This window comes from Triturus cristatus, chromosome 4_2, assembly GCF_964204655.1.
Source record: "Triturus cristatus chromosome 4_2, aTriCri1.1, whole genome shotgun sequence".
Taxonomy (NCBI): Eukaryota; Metazoa; Chordata; class Amphibia; order Caudata; family Salamandridae; genus Triturus; species Triturus cristatus.
The window spans coordinates 559812130-559833984 of NC_140586.1; the positions used below are offsets into that span (position 1 = coordinate 559812130).

General features: G+C 43.5%; 1 protein-coding gene across 2 annotated transcripts in view; it reads right to left on the reverse strand.

Moving 5' to 3' along the window:
* Positions 1–21855, reverse strand: part of DIPK1A (divergent protein kinase domain 1A) — a 440304-nt gene that overhangs the window by 279985 nt on the left and 138464 nt on the right. For both annotated transcript variants that reach the window (XM_085602195.1, XM_085602196.1), the window contains exon 2: positions 5240–5333. In XM_085602195.1, coding sequence (XP_085458321.1) covers positions 5240–5242 — 3 coding nt within the window. In that variant the 5' untranslated portion in view covers positions 5243–5333. The remainder of the gene's footprint in view (positions 1–5239; positions 5334–21855) is intronic.

Below are 21855 nucleotides of genomic sequence, written 5' to 3' on the forward strand. Positions count from 1 at the left end.
CAATCCCTTAGGACCGCGGAAACAATATACTACCTTTCGCTCAGTCACTCGTGCTTACTTAGTCTGTCTCAGAGAAATACACAGAATAAACAGGGCGTTTTCAATAAGAATTTCTTGAACAGTTGTTATTCTGGTGTAAAATAGATGAGCTGCAACAACCGTTAGGCAGTATAAGATATAAATGATTAGCAGTACTATAAAGGTAAATGGATGGTATAGCTCTACCTTCTTACAATAATCACGAATACATCCAAGTATATAAAACACGTGATAAAAAGATGCGTACTCCTACAATGCTTCCTTAACTAGATGTACCTAAGTGTACCTAGCATGTAGGTAGGTGTTAAGCCAAGAATCCCTCTCGGATTTAGTCAACCCCATTACCTGAAGTGAGAGACTGTGGGACCCCGTCTTGGTTTCGAATTGGACACCCTGCAAGGGATGTTTTAGACCACTGCGAGATGGATGTCTGCATGCAGGAACCTCAGCGTCTTTGGTCAGAGTATCGGCCGGAAAGTCTTGGTCTCCTCTGTCTTATCTTAGCAAGATGTGATGTATATATACCCATAGGTCTCCCCAGGGGTCCTACCTTGCTGTGTTACTGTGTCGGCCTAAGGAGGACGTTGGGCATGAACTTTGTACATAGATTTATACAGGAGATTGTAGTCCTGCTGTGCTTCCAAGAATCCTCATGCATAATGTATGTGATTTCGAACTAGGCAAAACCCGCGTTCTGAATGCAGTGTAGTATCTAGGTAAAAGGTCAGTCTCTGTAAACTGTGACAAGTGCAATGTAGGGAAGAATATAGGTGAAGGGTAATGAAGTTACCAAGGCCTATATTATGGTACCTATATGGAATATAACATCTGAACCTGGTCACATTTTCCTTATATGTTAATGGGGGGAAATTAAGATTACTAGAAAAACGTACCATTAATAATACGGCCCACACAAGAGAACATTAACAAAATAATTAAAAACATTGACATTTTTTCATTTGATTGTACCAGTCTAACCATAGTGAATTAAAAAAAAATGTGTAACATTGAAAGATGCTCAATATCTTTATATTGTTTTTGAATCTTTTACTATGGTAATTTAACATTACAGCAAGTTTTGATAAAAATATTGAGAGGTAAATCGAAATTTAATAGGGATAGTTAATGACATGCAATTCCCTTCAGCACTACTCTGTGTACCTGTGCTTTCAAGCTAAGGTGGGATGCAGGGAGACGAGGCGGAGAGGGAGGTGAATCGGCAAAAAAAGACCACCTTTGCTGGTGCAGACAAACAGGTAAAATGGTTTATTTAGCTCTACCTTCACATTCGCCAAGCCAGAGTATCAAGAGTTTGAGCACGTGCAACCAAGGAGATAAAAATAGTGCCTGTTCTCCATATCTGCCAAACACTCGCTTTCGGAACTTTCTTTAACACCAAACACTTGAGACCTGCTAGTGTTCCCAACCCTCCAGCTACAAAGCAGGAGCAGTCATAGGGAACTGCAGCAGGTCACTTTGCAGCAGGCCACTTCCAATGTGCCGCCCACGTGCACGCTTCTTGTTTATAGATTACGAATGTCAGATTTTACTCTTTTCATTGTTTTGCTCAGATAATTGCTTTCTCCAAGCATACAAATCTAACCTTTCTCGACAATACGCAAGTGCGTAGAATCTAGATCGTTATACTTGTGATACACAGTTCTGACATTATCACACATTTTAAAACAACAATATATTCCAAGTACAATTTATTTATAAATAAAAACGAATTTATTTGTAAATTACCTTCGAAGGAATTACAGTAAGTGACTTATTATTATATTTTTTCAAATAAAAATAGCAACAAATCAGAATATTATTATTATTATCCACATTTGTAAAGTGCGAACAATCACCCGTAAGGGTCTCTAGGCGCTGGGGGCCGTCGGGAAGATAAAGCAAGCTATTGCCCAGAGTCACATGGTGCTGGGCTAATCTGCCGCCGGCGCCGGGGATCGAACCATGATCCTCAGATTCCGGTGTCAGTTGCCCTGGCGCCATACGACAAGAATAATTAAAATAAAACGTCTTCCTGGTGGCCTATTGGAAGGGTCCGTACATTGGTAGAATCTGAAATCTAAAAGCAACATCTATTACTTGCGCAGCTTCAAAACCAACAACCCCATATTACCTCAATACAATAAATTACTACTACTTTCATAGAGTGAGAGAGACACACATGTCAGAATAAAGCGGCCTTTGCGCTGTCTGAGCAACAAAGTCGCACTGTTTGTCGAGAGTTATTGCCTACCCGTGTTTAACCCCAAGAAGTCAGAATGAGAGTTTTTGTATTTGTATTTGTAAATGAATTTGTAAGGCGCGCAGCTACCCACAAGGGGTCTCCCGGCGCCAGTAGATTCAAAGGATGACCCATAGCAGATGTTAAAGGGAGAAAAGCCAGGTTTTAAGGTCTTTGCGGAATTTAATAAGAGATGGTTCCAATTTCAGTGTGATCGGGAGAGAATTCCACAGTCTGGGGGCGATGTAAGAAAAAGAGCAGCCACCCATTCTCGAGAGTTTGATGCGGGGAATCACAAAATTGCCCTGTGAGGAAGATCTAAGGGCACGTGATGGAGAGTAGGGTTGAACCAGGGCCATTAGATAGCCTGGGGCCCGCCCTAGCTTGATTTTGTGCAGAAAGCAGAGGGCCTTAAATTTAATCCGGTTAGCAATGCGGAGCCAGTGAAGGTCTCTAAGAAAGGGAGAGATTGAAGATTTCCACGGGACCTTACAAAGAAGGCGAGCCGCAGAGTTCAGAACCAGCTGAATTCTTCGCTGGAGCTCCTGGGTAATGCCAAGGTAGAGCACATTGCCATAGTCCAGGCAAGAGGTGACTAAAGCCTGGACCACCTGGCGTCTTGATCCTACTGGGAGCATCCATAAGATTTTACGTAACCACCCCAGAATCGAAAAACACGTGGCCGCTACCTTAACCACCTGATGTCTCATGGAGAGTGATTCATCCAAGATGAATCCGAGATTGCGAGCCTGAGTCGCTGGAGCAGGTAATGGGCCCATTTCAGCCGGCCAGTGTGAAGGGCCCCAGAGGTGCTTTTGCTTGCCCAGAATGAGCACCTCAGTTTTATCTCCGTTCAGTTTCAGGAGATTCGCCTGCATCCACTCTGCGACTCGGCTAAGTCCCAGTTTAAGAGCGGAAGGAGAGTTGGCAGTGGCAGAAGAAAGGGAGAAAAGAATCTGAGTGTCATCGGCGTATGAGTACAAGGAAAGACCAGAGTCTTCGACGATGGAGGCAAGGGATCTCACATAGATATTAAAAAGCAGGGGGCTAAGTGAGGACCCCTGCGGAACACCATGCGCAGATGAACGAACAGAGGAAGCAGAACCCTATGAGACAACCTGAAAAGTACGATGGTCAAGAAAAGAGGCCAGCCAGTCAAGAGCGGGGCCGGACACCCCAGCAGATCTCAGTGCTCTCAGGAGGATGGAATGTGAAACCGTATCGAAAGCGGCGCTTAAATCTAAAAGAATAAGCGCCGTGGTCTGGCCTTGGTCAAGATGTGTGCGAAGGTTCTCTGTAACCCCCAAAAGAGTGGTTTCAGTGGAAAACTGGGAGCGGAAGCCAGACTGGGAAGGATGTAAAAACCCAGTGGACTCCACGTGAGAAGTGAGATGAAGGTTGACATGACGCTCCAAGATCTTAGAGAACATGGGCAATAAGGAGATAGGCCGGAAATTGGAGAGCGTTTTAGGATCAGCACCGGGTTTTTTTAACAGTGGCACTACCAAAGCCCTTTTCCATTGGTCTGGGACAATAGATTCCAGCAAGGAGGAATTGAGGAGCTCTTGAATAATTAGTAGAGCATCGGGGGAGAGTTGCCGAAGGATGCTCAAAGGAATAGGGTCCAAGGGAGAGCCTGAGTTGACTTTAGTAAGACAGGCATGCAATGAATTGGGGTCTAGCAGAGGCCATTCGGAAATTAATATGTCATGGGATGGTGAGTTTGGTGAAGCCTGGATGGAAGAGTCAGACGAAGGTAAAGGGGAGGCAAAAGACAAAGCATTGTAGATGGTTTCGACTTTAGATATAAAAAAGTCATCAATTTCATTGCATTCTGCTTCCCCTAACGCGGGTGGAGTGGGGACAGTATTAGAACCAGCTAGTTTCTTGACCATAGCGAAGAGGGTTTTTGGTCGATTTATGGCCTTATCAATCGACTGAGAGACAAACAGCGCTTTTGCTTTTCGACAGGCTAGGTGGTATTGCCTGAGCGCTGCACGGTAGATTGATTTGTCATTTGGTGCGTAGGTTTTTTGCCATAGCCTCTCCAAATGTTTACATTTGGATTTAGTAACTTTTAAGGCATCTGTAAACCAAGGGGCAGGAGCTAGATGTGGGGTAGGTGGCCTACGACATGGTGGTAGATGGTGATCAATATTGGATGTAAGCCAGTGCGAAACTTCCTGAGCCAAAGCAGTGCACCCGAGATTGATATCGGGGCAACTGGCCGCCAGGGAGGCGTTAAAGGCCGAGATGTTTAGCCTGGACCAGGCTCTGCGGTGGCTTCTCGTACCAGAAGGAAGCAGGCACCTATGGAAATCAGCAGGCAGGGTAAAGTGAATAGCAAAGTGATCGGACCAGTCAAGGGGAAGAGCAGGGTAGGTGCAGTCGAGTGGAATATTAGAAAGGACAGGATCGAGCAAGTGTCCAGCCTGATGGGTAGGACCTTTATTGCGGAGTATTAAATTAATAGCTTCGCAATCGGCTAGAAATGTACAACTTAGTCGATTCAAAGGGTCCTCTAGATGGAGATTTAAGTCTCCCAAGATGGTAAAATTGGCTACCTTCATGACAAAAGGGGCTACGTAGTCCGCAAATGAGGTTAACCACTGCGTGGATTTATCGGGGGGACGATAAATAAGTAGGCCCGATAGTGTTAGTCGAGGAGAGACCGCTATCTTGAAGAGTGCAGCTTCACAGTTAGGTAAAGGGACAGCGTCAAGGGAGCAGGAGTTAGTGTCTTTAAAAATGATCGCTATGCCCCCTCCCTTACCCGTGGCTCTGTCTTGCCTGACTATTACATAACCTGGTGGCAGTGCACAAGCTAAATCGGGACCGGAGCTCGCCTGAAGCCAGGTTTCCGTTAGGAACAGGGCATCTGGCTGGGTGGAGGACAGAAAATCAAAAATGTGATCACTATGTTTAGGCAAGGATCTACAATTAATGCTTACTATTACTTACCATTAAAGATGGCGATCCCTACAAATGAGGGCAGAGGTCAGCGATGTCCCAGTGTCCTAATGTTCACCCAGGGGGTATCTGCACCGTACTGGATCTGTAAACAAGCACAGGCATTCGAAGATTGTTAGTTCAAGCAGTATATATAATTCACACCAGCTCCTAAAAAGGATCAGATGCAAGCCTAGGGTGTAAAATATGACAAAGCGAAACGGTTAACTGCCAACCGTAGGACTACCGCCTTATGTATACACATTTTAAAATGACATTGGGGGGCGTGCTATCACTCAGATAATTTCCATTACAGCGGGGCTCAAATTGCGGGGGTCAAGGCCAGTCGTGGCTCAAGAACTGTGAAGTAAAGTGTCCCTAGGGACAAGATTCAAAACAACATTTTAAACACAATCATTAAGAATGCACAGGTTCAAAATGGGAGTTTGAGATCAGAAATCATGAGAACCAAGAAAGTTAATTAAATCATACGCGCAATACAAATATTGATAAGTGCAAATGCAGCACCAATACTCATTGAATCAGTCAAATGACTGAAATCAATTGCCATGAAGTCCAACAGTTACGAGAATAATGCAATAACAAGCTTATTCAGAAAAATAGACTAAGGGCCCGATTTAAATCTTGGCGAACGGTTACTCTGTTACAACAGTGACGGATATCCCATCCGCCGAAATATAAATTCAATTCTATCCTATAGTAACACGTCCGCCAAGATCGAACTCAGGCCATAAGTCTCAAATTTACAGCATAAGGCAGCATCCCTAGTAAAAACCCAAAAGTTGCTTGCTTAGCCCCAAATTTGAGGGTTTATTTACCAATTCCACCATAGAAAATGATGTAAACTGCAGTCAGCAGGGTGCGAGCAAAAGTATAATTATTTCAGCAAATCACATTGCAATATTCTAAACCGTCATATAACCCTGCAATCTTAACACTATCCCACTACATAAATATTGATTCAGCGCTTCTGACCTAATGTCATTTGGCGGTGTCAGAACAAACTAGTTACATAAACAACAGAAAACAATAATGAATGAATGCAATACAGTGTACTAGCAGGAAGAGCCATTCAAAGTAGTAGAGAGTTCTTCAAGAACTGTAAGCATTACCAAACAAACAGTGCATATTTTGCCGCATGTGGGGTCAAGCGAGGAATATAAACATACAATTAACATTGTGAAACGGCAGCCATATTGTAAAAGAGGGAGATGAGGCCAATCTGAGTCATAGTTAAGTCTAGGAAGAAAACACATTAAAGCATGCCATAACTATTTAGTTTCAGTTGTAATAGCTCCATGTTAATGAACATATGTGATTCAAATTTGGAATACCTTCCACTCAGGCATACTCATTAAGACACCAATAACTAAAGTAAGCATTAAAAAGGCATCAGTGATGGTGGTCAAAAGATATGAAAACAAAAGATTAGAAATGTAGCACAACTGCCCGATTAAGACACAGAACTAAAAAAATCTGAAAAAACCCACAACACCTACTGTGACAGTGCAAGCAATATCTTGAAGCTACTTTTCAAACTTTATCGACTTGATCAGTGAGAAACCAGGTCACTATACCACAATTCAGTAGGACAACTCATAAAAAAATAAGTAAAGTTAACTTTGCAATGCATGGCTTTGGGTGAGCATCCAAGGCCTCTATGGCCCACATTAGCAAACTTTGAGGCAAAAGGCGGGCCGCCAACAGTGCAACTCTGTCCCTTAATGTTACACTGGAGAAAATGGACAGTCAAACTTTAACTTGGACAGACAATCGAAAAAAGAATAGACCCGCATGTCAACTTTGGAAGTGATCCTGCTGCAAAAATTAGATCTAACCCCCTCCCCAATGCTGACTGTAGGAACCAAGCTTTATTCTTCACTGATGAGTAATCGCGAGCTCCAGCTTACTTTCTTTAACTACTCATTCTCTGAATTTTCCCCCACTTAACATTCTACTTGCATCTTCATAGATACTTCACAATCAGGAATTTCACCTTGTTAGGTATTTCCACCCAGTCCCCTTTCAGAGAGCTGTACTGTGGTATTACAAACAACCAGACAAAGGGTTTGTGCTGCAGGGGTTGGGCCTACCTTGCCAGTTGACAAAAGAACCATAAACAGTAGTTGTGCCTGACTCTGAACGATAGGGCCTGGGCATCAAGTGATAGGAATTCCACAAACAGGCGTTTTCCTAGCCCTTAGGAAATCTGAATTTCTGTTCTTTCACACAACCACACTTCAGAGACTTTTTTTTTTATTAACACATTTTATTCAGTTTTGTATGTGGTACAATAGCGGCCAGAGGCCTACACATCGATAATGTTCAATATAGATGCCGCATGTAGAATTATAAACATGTGGGAAAAAAATAATGACAATGAAAACCAAAATCTAAACAGTAAATATGATAAACAGTGCACCGATCAGGCAATCTCCTCAACTCCGCCTCCCACAGTCAACGCATTATAACAGTCTGGATGATCATGACTTATATCCCGGGGGAAAACATCTGTAAATTATTTGCCCGCTATATGAGGGATTCTGGTGACTCTATGACAGGTAAGTCAAAACCTCGACAGTCTGCCTATCGCTGCCAAATCTTCCGGTGTTTTTGTGGGCCACCCCGTGCCTGTTCCATCTCCTTGCACCAGTCCAAAGCTTTTTTCCACTTTCCCAGGGGTGGCGCAATGTCATTCTTCCAGTGCTGGGCGATGTCTCGTTTAGCGAGTGTTAGCCCTAGGAATAACAGGTATTGTTTGTATCAATTGCCCCCTATTCAATCTGTACTATGAAGAACTAGTTTGGGGTCTGATGGGATATCCCACGATAATATCTTGCAGAGGCATGTCAATATTTTATACCAATAAGGTTGCAGGGAGCAGCAATTCCACACCGTCTGGAAAAAGGTGGCAATTTCTTGGTTGCACCTAAGACACACCGGCGACTGTAGTACGCCCATGCGCCACAGGCGGTGCCTAGTGTAGTATGCACAATGTAAAAGTTTGAACTGAATTAAATGGTAGCGGGAGGCGATAGCGGCACCACGAGGGCTCGCCAGAGCCTCCGTCCAATCATCGTCTGTGAGATCGGGTATATCAATTTCCCAGTTCCGTCGCAGTGCGTCAAGTGTTGTGTTGTTATGTGTGACGACTGTTTGATATATTTTCCGGATCTTATGTGCTCCTATATCGCCCATTAGTAGCCGCCCTTACAGTGGATGGAATTCTGGGAGTTCTGTCAGAGTTACAATGTATGGGGACAGAGCGTGTCTCAGTTGCAGGTATTTGTAAAATTGATTGCGGTGGAGCTGGAACTTCTCCTGTAAGTTTTGAAAGAATTTAACGATTGTACCCTTTATTATGTCCCCAAGTGTAGATTTGCCAATAAGATCCCATGTGCGAAACCTAGGCAATGATCCAATTTGTCGGTAGAACAATCCCTGGCACAGTGGGGTTGACTGTGTTAATCGCCTTTTCCAACCCATCTGCCAGACCACGCGTCGCCACAACTGAATCACTACTTCAGTGGCTGGGGGTAGATGATTCAAATGACTGTGGCTGTACAGTAAGCCGAGCAAAGATTGGTCCTCCACCATGATTCTCTTGACTGCAAATTCAGGGTCTTGTGGAGAATTATCCCAACAGTCATTAATGTTGAGGAGATGGGAAGCCGAGTAATATGCGAAGATGTCTGCTGTTGCTACACCATCACAATAAGTGGGTTGTGTACACGTTGGCAGTGCAACTCAAGTAGCCCCGCCACCCCCATAGGAAGTTAGTAAGAGGTGCGTTGGTTTGTGTAAACCACGATTGAGGGATACCATAAGGGTCATTCTGAAGCTTGTATAGGATCCGCGGTAATGAGACCATCTTGAAGATGGCGGATCGACAATATAGGTACGGGGGAGGTGGGACCAAGCCCGAACCTCGTCCCTGATCTTGGGTATTAGTCAAAGTATGTTGCGTGTCCAAGATGTCGTTTGGTCCGGTGATACAAAAATGCCAAGGAATGTGAAACCGTTGGAAACCTGTTTCAGTTGTGATGCCTATGTGCCACGCCCCTGATCCCTGCAGAATGGGAATAATATGGATTTAGTTGGGTTTGTGCAGATGTTTCGCCTAACACTTTGAGGATTTGTAGTACCTGTGGGATGGTAAATCCCGGATCCTTAAGAAAGAACAGGACGTCGTCGGCATGAAGCGCGATCCTGTCCGACACCTCCGGGGACCACTTCAGAGTCCCAAACTAATAGATCACAGCACACCCAGCTTGCCAATGGCTCTATAGCAAGTGCGAAGAGGAGCGGGGACATTTAACTGTGACTAGAGACAGCCAACAAATGGTCTTAATAATCTTAGTTTAATCCTCCAAATCCTTGTTCTTCACCATTTATTGAAATCTAAACATACATGCCTATGTGTGAATATGCGGAGCTGAATGGTGTTGTGTTCAAGTTGTGTGAGAGCTGCTCTTCTTTTTCCTCACATCAAATGCATTAGTAACTGGGATTATGCAAACATAACCTGTGCTTAGATTGTCCTCCATTTTAAATCACTGTTGTAGCATATCACGTCATGTCTAGTATTTTACTGTTTATTGTTTTAAATAAAGAAGTGCAAGTGTAGTCTAATAAATAACAAACGTTCCCAGCGCCATGCTTCATCAAGAGCATTCTAACTGTCCTAGGTAATCTGTGTACAAAGTATCAATTTGTATGTTTGCAAAAACTGTGAGAACCAAATCCAATGTAATACTACTATTAGAGAATCCTTAAATGTATTTTATAGTAAACTGTTTCCTCTTGCTTGTTCATCATTGGTACATATCTTGAGTCATGTACTTGTGTGGAAATATATTAAAGTCTTTATCTAAAGTCGTATAAAAGGATGTGCATTTCTCTGTCCCCCAAAGCCTTTTACTTCCCACCTTTAGAAATTGACTCTATGCTGGATTTCATATAGAACTTTACTTAGCGCTTTGTGTGCTTTACTGCTGAACGTACTGATGGCCTATTTCATGCAGTTTGCCTCTCAACATTATATAACATTTTCAAACGAAAACTTGAGTTTGTCATTCAAAACGAGAATGCCTCAGCACTTGATCTCAAATGTAGTATTGACGGGTCCAATCAGGGAGCACCAAAGTCCGTATCAGGACTACATCGCTCACAGTCCTAGCCGATGGAATGCTTTTTACATGATCATTTAAGTCAGGTTTGCGTGTCAACAGATCTGGTAGCAGAGGAGATGGTTCCAATTGGATACGACCAGTAATTAACAAACTAATTGGCTGTAGAAACGGGTACTGCACCTTCATGGTCTAGACTATTTTCCCCATGAAATATAAACCGACCCAGTTCCAAACCCAATTCAGGTCCTCAGAGATGAGGTGACTGAAGAAGGACAAGGTGAGTATCAATAGGGATTTGCATATGTGCGAAAAATGAATAAGTTGCAGAGCAGTGTATGTTGGGAGTTGTAGTAGGTTCATTGTGGTGGAATACAGTGGACAGATTTGGAGAGTAATTATTATGTGGCTTTAATCTTTGAATTTGTGAGAGCAATAGTTATTGCATACTTGATGATGTTCTCTGATAAAAAAAATTTAATCGACAAATTCACAAGTTGTCAAAGATATGGTATAGAGCTAAAGAGAGTTACCTCAAGTTAGAGTATTAAACGGTTGAACTTGTCTGCTAATTTGAGGTGTACTGTAAGGCGCTGTCAGTTATACCACGATGAGACGTAATCGTTTCTTGCACAATTGTTCTAATTGTTCTCTGTGGTGGCTCATTCTTTAGTGCACAGGAGAGAATGCACTGAGTACAGTGACCTTCGCAGATTGAGAGCCCACTATTGAATGAAAGTAGGAAGTGTCCTTCTTATTGTAGAGATTGTCTAGTTGGAGCAGGTTAATAGGGGAAAATTTTGTGAAAAGTGATTCAGAAAATGTTGGCACTATTCGAGCTTCATCAAGGTGCCCAGCATGGATGGGCTGGTGGACACCATAGCTGCGCTGTGATAGGGTGACCTTTTCACAGACACGTGTTAGTATTGGGATGAGTCGCGAACCCAGTAGCATAGAGTGAATTATCAATTGGAACGAAAAGTGATTGAGAGCTTGCCATGATAGGAAATCTCTTGCCAAAGAAGGAGAAGGACAAATATAAGGAGGAACATTTTCCCCTGAAGGTACACTAGCTAGGGAGGTGATGGTCATGAAAGGGTTAAATATATGTATGTGGCGAAAATGGCACGATTATACATCCACAGATGGGAGATTTGCAATTCCAACTGAGCAGGTCCTTCCATATCCCTCGAATAGAGAATCTGAGGAGAAGAATGTATAACGTAAAGCAAGCCTAGGACCACCCAATTTGAAGCTTTACATCTTTAGAAGCAAAGGGCAGGTGAAAAGGAAAAGAAAGACATCTGAATGAAAGTTAGGCAACAGGGCTCATGCCTGGAGAAGCATGCAGGATGAAGAAAGGCAGAGAAAGTGGAGGGAGCAAGTCACTGAGATAGTTAAAGCCTAAAATCCCTTGACAGAAAGTGAAAAAAGGGAGAAGGAGAAACACAAAAGGGAGACAGATCCAAAAAGAAAGGAGGAAGACACCTTTATAGACTAGCTCCTCAGCATAAAACAACCTCCATATGATACAGCAGCTGCTGCACCGAGCACCACAGCCCCAACAGTACCCTAAACTGGGACAGTTTGCACACCTCTGAGCTATACAGAAACTGCAGTCTCATCCCCTGCTTAGACCCCCGTTGCCTGTAGCAGTAATCCCACTGCCTTTGTCAAGCATCGCAATCACTTCCCCGGTTGAGACACTTGTTAGTGCACCTCAGGACCCAGCACTGAAACCTGGAGTGATGGCATTAGGACTCAAGCAAGGAGAGGGCTTGGTCGGCAGCACGATGGGAGGTCAAACAACTAGTACAGCCTTACCAGTTAACTTACTAAGCACAGGGCAAACCCCACAGCGACTTAATGTTGCCCAACTAAAAACAGAATTCGAAAAAAATTGTTAAAGGAAATGTGGGACTGGATCTTCTGGTTATTATAATGAGATCATGTTGCTCTATATGATAAAGGAAACAGCGAGAGTGGCAAGAGAAGCGCATGCAAGGATGGAAAAGGTGGCAGATGGATGCAGAATTGATACAATCCAGAGAAAAAGGCTGTAGAAGAATGCTTGTATGACAATAGGTGAGAAAGAGATAAAGCTGTTGAAATTGAGAGGGCTACGGACTCATGTACCCAAATTGATAGAGAAAATTAGGGAATGGAGGGAGACTGAATTTATGGAGCGGTTGTCCAGGAAGGAGAAGGTCAAGATGAAACATAAGAAAAAGAGTATGAAGGAAGTATGGAAAAGAAAGGTAAAGGAGTATTCTTTGAAGAAGTACAGGGAGGAGCATATGTTCATGACCCATGGTCATGATCCGATCTTTTCCACTTTACCATCTCCCTTGCCAAACTGACAGGTGAAACAGATTGTGACCATCCCAAGGTCCTGTGAGAAGATTTGGGTGTATTATTCGAGATGGTGGTCCCAAAGGCCATGTGGGCAGAATGTAAGAGGGCAGATGATTGGCCAAAACATGAGGGTGCAGGGATGAATGCACCTTCTCCCATAGTCAAAACTAAATATGACTAAGTCCTAAAACATCTGAAAGTCACCCAAAGGGAAATAAATTTGCCTATAATTTTCCAAGCCTCTCAACAACCGAAGAGTGGGTACACGCCTACTTTGAGATGTTGATGCAGATATACAGGGCCATTAGAATTAATGGGGTAACCCAGTAACCCTCAGAACCTGGGTAAGTATATGAAACAGAAAAGTTGGTTCTGTTGGGAGTGAACTTGATTTAAAGGACACTGAATGTATTCGAAGGACTATTACAAAAAGGTGTACCTAATCACAGGAAAACACACACATATAAAACATTACTCTAACAAACGCAAAGTGATTTTCATTCTCAATGTATTTAAATGTGCATGATTGTTATTGCAATATAGAGCTGACCAAAAGACAATACATAGAATCACAACACATTTAGTGATCAATGGTGCACAATAACAAACAATCAACGCAAAATTGACATCATGAACATATATTTGGACGAAGATACTTTAAAAGAATGATGATCCGAGATTAGTAGCATATAACACCACAATATGTATTACTCAATATTTGAACGGTGGAATTGCATGGATCAATCAGATAGATAACGTCACGACGTCAGCTCTATATTGCAATAACAATCATGCACATTTAAATACATTGAGAATGAAAATCACTTTGCGTTTGTTAGAGTAATGTTTTATATGTGTGTGTTTTCCTGTGATTAGGTACACCTTTTTGAAATAGTCCTTCGAATACATTCAGTGTCCTTTAAATCAAGTTCACTCCCAACAGAACCAACTTTTCTGTTGCAGATATACAGGGAGCACATAAGAATGCAGAATGAAAGACCTGCTGGGAGATTACATGGGAGGGCTCCTTGCCTCCTTTGAACAGGGACTAAGACCCGAGATCAGCAACTAGATCATCCAAGGTGTGCCATGGTTAGTTTATCAAACTGTGTTCTTCTATGAGTATCTGCCACCTTAGAGTCTTTATTTACAACAATTTGCAAATAATCTAGCCTATACCACTTAGTTTATCCAACTGTTCCTTACACTTTCAGAAGGTTTGTACTGCAGCCCCCCTTCCACCTAGTATATGCTCTGAAATTCTGGGCATCAGTAACTTCAGTGCAGAAAAGCTGGAGGGTCTGAAGACAACTCCCCCTTCATCCCTCCCAGATTAGTAGTGTGCCTGCTGTCAAAGTAACTCTAGTTATTGATCTTCTATATAAAGTTCCACGTCGATTTTGTGATGACACAAAGCACAACCAAAAGGAAATACTGTAAAAGTTTCTCTCAAGGTTCGACCACTGTTAGTCAAAGTATTATTTATTCGACATGAACCAAGTCCTAATTGTTTATGACCTGGAAATATATTGAGACTTCAGCACTTTAACATCACTCACCATTCTGGTTAGTACACTTTTAGATCTGGCCTCAACCATGCCCCCAAACACTATATAAAAGACAATCATATCTGTAATTTCCAGCATTTCAGATCAAAGAGCCAGTAACTCAAGGACATGAAACTAGTATAACAACATTGTTAGGATATTACTTTAACGCCTGCAATTCTTCTCAACCACAAAAAGACCTTGGGCCACATGCACGACCATTTCCCTTTGCGACTTGCAATTTGCGAATTTTAGAGACTAGCAATTTGTGACTTGCAAAAGGAAATGTACTAATGTGTCTCAGAAACATTTTGAGTTTCCTAATGGGGTTGCAAAGAACCTGCCTCACAAATATTCATGAGGCAGGTCACAAATTGTGACCCATTGGGAATGGGCAATAACACGGATGGTGACCTGCTGGGAACAGCAGACCCCCATGTCCGTGTAGGCTTTTTGAATAAAGCAAATTTTTTTTTTTTTAAATGCAGCCCGTTTTCCTTAAAAGAAAGTTTCAAAAAACAAAAATAAAACATTTCAGTTTCGTTTTTTAGGTCTCACCTGAGCCAGCGCATGCGCTGCATTGGCGAGACTTTTAGTAAGTTGGCTCAGTAAATGCTACCATGGTCGGCCTAGAGCTTGCGGTTACGCGCGCGGGCAAGCGCTTACGAGCAGAGGCGCCATCTGGCTTTCACGTCATGCTCATTAAGCGCAGCACTTGCAGCGAGCGATCACTTTCACGGCCGCGCGGCCAATGCTTGTTTTTTGTGCTTATAGATCACACAGTTTGGTGAATTTGGGAAGCTGTGATTTTACATTGTGCAATTTAGCCACTAAAGAGGGCTTTTCCAGACCTTCATAATGCTAAAAAAGGGGTAATTTGCACTGTTTGTCTGTTGTAGTAGATGTTATAGTTTAGTTTGCTTGTGTTAACAAATTACGGACGTGTCACACATTTGGCAATGGAATGTCACTCTTACACGAAGCCACGGAAATGTCACACATGAGCAGCCTGATGTAATGTTCAGATGTTCAGTAGGCATTTTAACCCACTCTGCTGTCCCAGCAGTTTGAGACAGGACAGCATACTCTATCATGTCGACCAGTGGTTCCCAACAGAGCTCTGCATGCGGCTTTCTCATGGGCGTGCCAGTAGGGCTCGAGTCTGTAGCTAGAGGCTCGACTGCGAGAAATGCATCTTTCCAAGAACAAGCAATGAATAACCACTGGTGAAGCTGGGCGCCTGTGGCAGGGAGACCTTTGTTTAGGGAACCTGATCGCCATTCTTTTGGGCTCTTTGCTGGCACCAGCTCCACGGCTTAAGACCTGGGGATGCTTGGGTTTCCTGGGGAGAGCCCTCGCTCTCTAGAGTGCAGCTTTCCGGTTATAGATGAAGGCCTCTCTTTCTCCTCCCGCAAACATTTGTCATTTGTCCGAGGATGTCCTGAGCGGATTAGGCTCCTCCTATTGTAGTTGGTGACCGTGTTGGGGGAGGGGGGCAGTATTTATTTTTTCACATTACATATTTGAGTGCAATAGAAGAGAAGCACGCAGATCGGAAAGTCGGAAAAAGAAAACACATCTCCACCTAAACATGGTGAACATATTTATGCAATAAAAATGTAATGTTAAAGAAAATCACATTGCATTTTAATGGGACACTGTGTTATTCCTTTTCCTACCAAGCAGATGTACTTAGAACAGGTATTGAACGAATATATTTGTGCTTTTTAAAAATATGTATAAACTATTTTGAGAACACGAGGCTGGTATGACAAGTAAAGCCATCTTAACGCATGATCGAACAAGCATTGGCATAGACAATAGGTCTCGCCTTTAGGACCTTACAAGTGTTTAGCCATGCAACAGTTGATGTTGTTGCACCAAGGATATTGTGCTGCATAACTAAATACTTAAAAGGCCCCAAAAGCGAGACCTATTGGCTATGCCAATGCTTGTTAAGAGTAGGCGATGGTCCGTGGGCCAACTTCCCGCTCTTAAACTTTTACACAGCCAATCACAAAGGGGTACCCTGAGGACCTCTTCCCTTTTGCAAATGGCTTACCACCTACTTGAAGTAGGCGGTAAACTGCGATTGTTTTGTGACCATATTCCGGTCGCAAAGCAATTGTACATGCCCTTCCAACTCGCTATTCCTAATAGTGACTCGCAAACCCTGTTTTGCAAGTCGGTAACAGGTACCAACTCACAAAATAGGGTTGATACATGCTACAACCATTTTTAGCGGTCGTGAATGGCCCAAATCTCGGTTTGCAACTTCTAAAAACATGTGGCCCCTCATGTTCTCATTTGCACAGGTCCACTTCAGTGTAAAATTAAATACTTGGTCATTTGCATCATAATAGAAAACAATACTGTGGTCGCATGAGCCAACGAATATGAAGTAGCTCGAGAAGGTCAACTAAATACGTCTTAACGGACATTACAGGGTCAACTGAAACGCTCAGGTGCTTGTAGCAATTGCATTACATGCCTTGTGTTGATGTGTTCGAACAGAACAGGAAACGTGTGGGAACAGTCATCTGGAATGGCAGCAAATACTAGAAGCAATGAGGTACCAGGGAGGCATGTGGGAAAAAGGGACGGAAACCAGAGAAAGCGGGACCACTAACACAGGAAGCTGGGGCAGATCAGCTTCCTTTAATAGGAAGTCAGGTTTGCCACAAACAATTTATGCATGAGCACAAAGGAAATCTCAAGTTACTACCCCACTAAATCCATATCACCCTTAATTAAACTTAATTTCTTGAACTACAAAGGGACAATACCAAACATATGTGTGTATGAAGTATGGAACACTTTTGAACAGAAACGTGCATCAGTCAAAAGGGATTTCTAGGAAATTTAAGGTTTCTTTTACTCTGAATTTTGTTTGCATCAGAACATCTTTTTCTGCCAGATCTTAATCAATACAATAAAGAACTTGTGGTCATGAGTAAGACTTCACTATTTAAGAAAGGAGCAGAACCTGTTTGTGACCTCTGATCGATCACTAAACATTTACTGAATAATGGGGAAATTAATTACATTTTGCCCATTCTAGATATACTATACTGCAGCTGTAGGCTTATATAAAAGGTATTCCTTTTGTTAATATTAGTTGCAGTGACTGGATGATTGAATATCCACTCTTCTTTCACTGCACAAATCACTGTCTGAAACGCGATCCTTTTTTTTGCCTTAAAAAACAATCTATTTGTACAATTGTTCTTATGAGTAGCAGAATAGTAAAAACATTTTTTTCCTGTAAGATCTGTTAAACTCATTTAACAATGCATATTTTGGAGAAAAACTTTTAGAAACGTAATTTTAATTTGTTATTCCATCCACCAAAGGAACGATTATAGAAGAGCCGTCTGCAAATACAAAGCAGAAATTAAAAAGAAACAAGCATCTTTCTTTGAGGAAAAAATCCTTCTGGTGTCTAACTCCCCAAGAGAGACCTTCCTCATTATTAAGAAACTTATTAAAACCCCGGCCCCCCCTGTTGCCCCTGATAAGTCAGGCAAACGATGCAATAAACAGGCAGAGTTTTTTGGTACTAAAATTCACAACATTCTGAAACTGATGCCCCAAGTCGAGGTCGAACAAGACGATCAATGCTCTACTCTCCCTAGTGACTTGCTGGAGTCCTCCCCCCCCCCCCCCTCCCCCTCCCAAGAAACCCTTCCGACTCTGATCTCCCTGGTGAAAAGTGGCTCACCTAGGGACCCTGCACTCATGAACATTTTGGAAAAGGTAGCACACAGTCGCCCCTACTGTTGCAAATGTGATTAATACCTCCCTCAACACAGGAGTAGTGCCCCCTAACTGGAAAAGGGCAATGCTAAAGACACTCTTGAAAAAGCCCAATTTGGAGCCGGTGGATTTGGGCAACTGCCGCCCCATCTCCCTCCTTCCTGGGATCGCCAAAGTGACCGAAAAACATGTTAATCATACTTTCTCCAACTTCCTGGAATCCCATAGCCTTCTGCACCCCTCCCAAACTGGATTCCGCGCACGCCAGAGCACGGAAACCACTCTATTAGCCGTGGTAGAGGAAAGCAGAAAGATCCTGGACACCGGAGGTACAGTGGCCATCATCCTTCTCGACCTGAGCGCAGCATTTGATACGGTAAACCATTGTATCCTTATTCACCGTCTCAAAACAATAGGAATAGCTGCCACGGCCCTGAAATGGCTTCGCTCCTTCCTAGAGGGTCGTCTCTTTCAGGTCTTTGAAGGAGATGTGAGCTCACTACCCCTGCCTCTGGTATGTGGCGTTCCCCAAAGGCTCATCATTGAGCCCGACTCTTTTTAAATGTATATATGGCCCCTTTGGCGGCAATCATTGCCCCATTCGGAATCCAAATGGTAACCTACGCCGACAACACTCAATTGGTCGTGGCTCTCAATCAAGCAACACATCAGACTAAGGCCCTTCACTCATGCCTAACGGAGGTCTCTAAGTGGATGGGCGCTTCCCAGCTGAAGCTCAACGGGGATAAGACAGAGGTCATGATCCTGGGCAACCCCACCCCAGCAACACTGGAGTCCCTGTGGCCAGCATGCATGGGCCCAGCCCCAGCTCCCAAAACTGAAATAAAGAGCCTGGGCTTCTGGCTTGATCAGAACCTGACATTCAAGGTGCAGGCTAGAAAGACAGTTGCCACCTGTTTTGGCTTGCTCAGAATGGCTAGGAAAGTGCTTCCCCTCTTTCCTCCACAAGCCAAGAAAGTCCTAGTTCAATCATTAATTCTCTCAAGGATCAACTATGGCAATGCACTTTACCTGGGAGCCCCGACGGCAGTCACGACTAAACTACAAACGGTCCAAAACTGAGCAGCCAGACTGCTGCTGGGTGTACCCAATCGCACTACAGCCAAACCTGCCATCCGCTCCCTTCACTGGCTGCCAGTGAAGGAAAGAGTACATTTTAAAGCCCTCTGTATTGTTCATAAGTCCCTTCAGGGGAAAGGGCCCCCATTATTTTCGTCCATGATTTACCCATACAAAGCTAACAGGAAACTCCGGTCGGACGACCTCCACCTTGTGGCAGTCCCCAGAGTCAAGAGGGCCAGAAGCGGTGGTCGCCTCTTTTTAGGTCTCGCCTGGCGTAAGACTGCGCAGACATGCACAGTCTCGCTGGCGAGATTTAATGTTTTGGTTAGATTTCTCCAGTGGGCTTTAAGCCCCGCCCCTCCTTTCCATTGGCTGGCGTCACCGTTTATGCTAAACGGTGGCCAGCCATTGGAAAGGAGCGTCTCGTGACATACACTTTTCGCTTTTAGAGCCGTCCCAGTTGGACTGGCTGCACCGACTTAATGCTGGCGTGAAAGGTTTTCTTATCTTTATGGGGCCAAACACATGGCCCCATAAAGATGAGAAACCAGTCATGCGAGCCAGTCCAACTGGGACGGCTCGCGAGCCAGTCCAACTGGGACGGCTCTAAAAGAGACAAGGGTTCCAACTGTCCTTTTATTGTATGTATACCCCTCGAAAGTTAACGTGGTCTTCATATCAGGTACGTATCCAATATCAACAGAGCAAACTTCTAAAAAACTATTCAGCTAAACAACCAACTACACCCTTTTCCAGGAAAAGTTGAAGTGCTTTTCCTCGATTGGCCTGCCTTGCCTGACAAAAGCTCCTTTGAATGGTTGCTGAGCTTCAGCCAATCTCAGAGGTAGTGATAATTTCAAAGAGCCTAACAGTGAAAACGGACCGAAGCCTAGCACGACCAGCCGCCATCTTTGTAAATAAAACCGAGCCCTTGGGTTGAACGAAAAATTGTTCAACTTTCAATAGAGCGCGATACCGAACGCCCGTTTTCAGCGCATCTGAGCTGTCAAAAATTATATCAAGAAAACTTATCTTTACATGTCTAGTATATATGAATAATTAGCAATCATAACATTGCACTGTTTTTCCTTAATAATAACTCTTAAGACAGAAATAAAGATTCTCACCAAAGAATAATTTAATTTCCGCGAAAAATAATGGGTGTTCGATGCTATACATTTTGTCTAAACTCATGCAATTGGGCTCTAGTTTTGTTGTCCGTCTTCTATGTTTTGGTAATGATCACCCGGCAAATGATTCCCAGAATGCACTGGGGGTATTTTATGTGAATAAAACCGCTAGAAATTGGTGTGGCTGACGCCCTGTGCAGAGCGGTGAGATGTCGTGGCCGTGCATGTGTGACCTAAGTATAGGAATGGTCTGGCTCTCAAGACAAACCGTGATTGCGTGGCGTATTTTTAGAAGAGAGTATGATGGAGGGATGTCACACTCATCTAAGTAGTGCTTTCCTAGGTTAGTAGAGGCATCTGGGCACTCTGATCTGCAAATGGCACTGAGGTAGTGTCTGTGTTCTCATTTTAATTAAGGTCTGAGGTTTAAGCAAACCTACCCCTGATTCTTTGAAGAGCTCATTATAACCAATGCCCCCTTCTACACCATCCAAAGCATGCGCGCGCACAAACACACACACACACACACACACACACGAAGAATCGAAAAGGACAGGTTGCAATGTTTGAAGAATTTGTTGAGGGGTCTGAACGAAATACTGCAGAGAAACTTTCCACATAATAAAACTACGCCTTTAAACTTTCCGGGAGGATGCAAGCAGTGTTCACTTGTTCATTTCTGAAGGAGCAGCCTCACATACATGGATTCATGCATGGGTCCCCAGGCATTGCTGCTGCGACCCCTGGCTTGGCCCTTGCAACCACTGGTGATGCCTTTGGGACATCTGGCATCAGAGATCATACAGCCAGCACCAGGGCTTTCAGTGGGATGAAAAAACTGGGGGATCTCTCAAAGGGGCGTGAACAATGTAATTAAGGGTGTGGCTTAAAAACACACAAACTAAAAATCTGTGCTTAGTATAGTGTGCCACCCGACTTGTATTTTGCTGTTTCTATCATTGCATTCAGATATATGATACAACAAGTAACATCATACCGACAAGTCAGGATTATTTGCTTTGTCAATAGTTGTTAGTTGTATAAGATAAATAAGCAGCAACTTTGGCTTGTATATAATATTGAAAAAGCTTCCACTTAAAGCCCTGGTGACACCAGGACAATGTTGCTGCTCCCGAGTTTCAAAAGGAGAAGGGGAATCCAGAGAGAAAATTATGCTCTTTAAAGGATTTTCCTTCCCCTACAACTGTCACCTGGCATATCGTCATGCCGTAACTTCTCCACTAGTGCACTGTCACTGCAGTCCGGAAAAAAATTAACTGCCTGTGCCAGGGCACAAAACAGAGCCCGATAGAGACCCGTTTCGAGGCACTCTTTAAACAAGCATTAAAAATGCAATAGGTCTCGCCTTTCATTAAGTTAAAGCCATTTGCTTTGCTATACAATACCATTAGCAAAGCAAATGGCTTTAACCCCTTGTGTGCCCCGCCCTTTCCACGCCCTGTGCCGGGCGTTTCATTAGCGGGCGGGGCTCATGACGAGATAGTCTCGTCATGGGCACAGCGCAACCGCGGCCCATGACGAGACCATCTCGTCATGGGCACTCAAGGGGTTAACTTAATTAAAGGCGAGGCCTATTGCATTTTCAA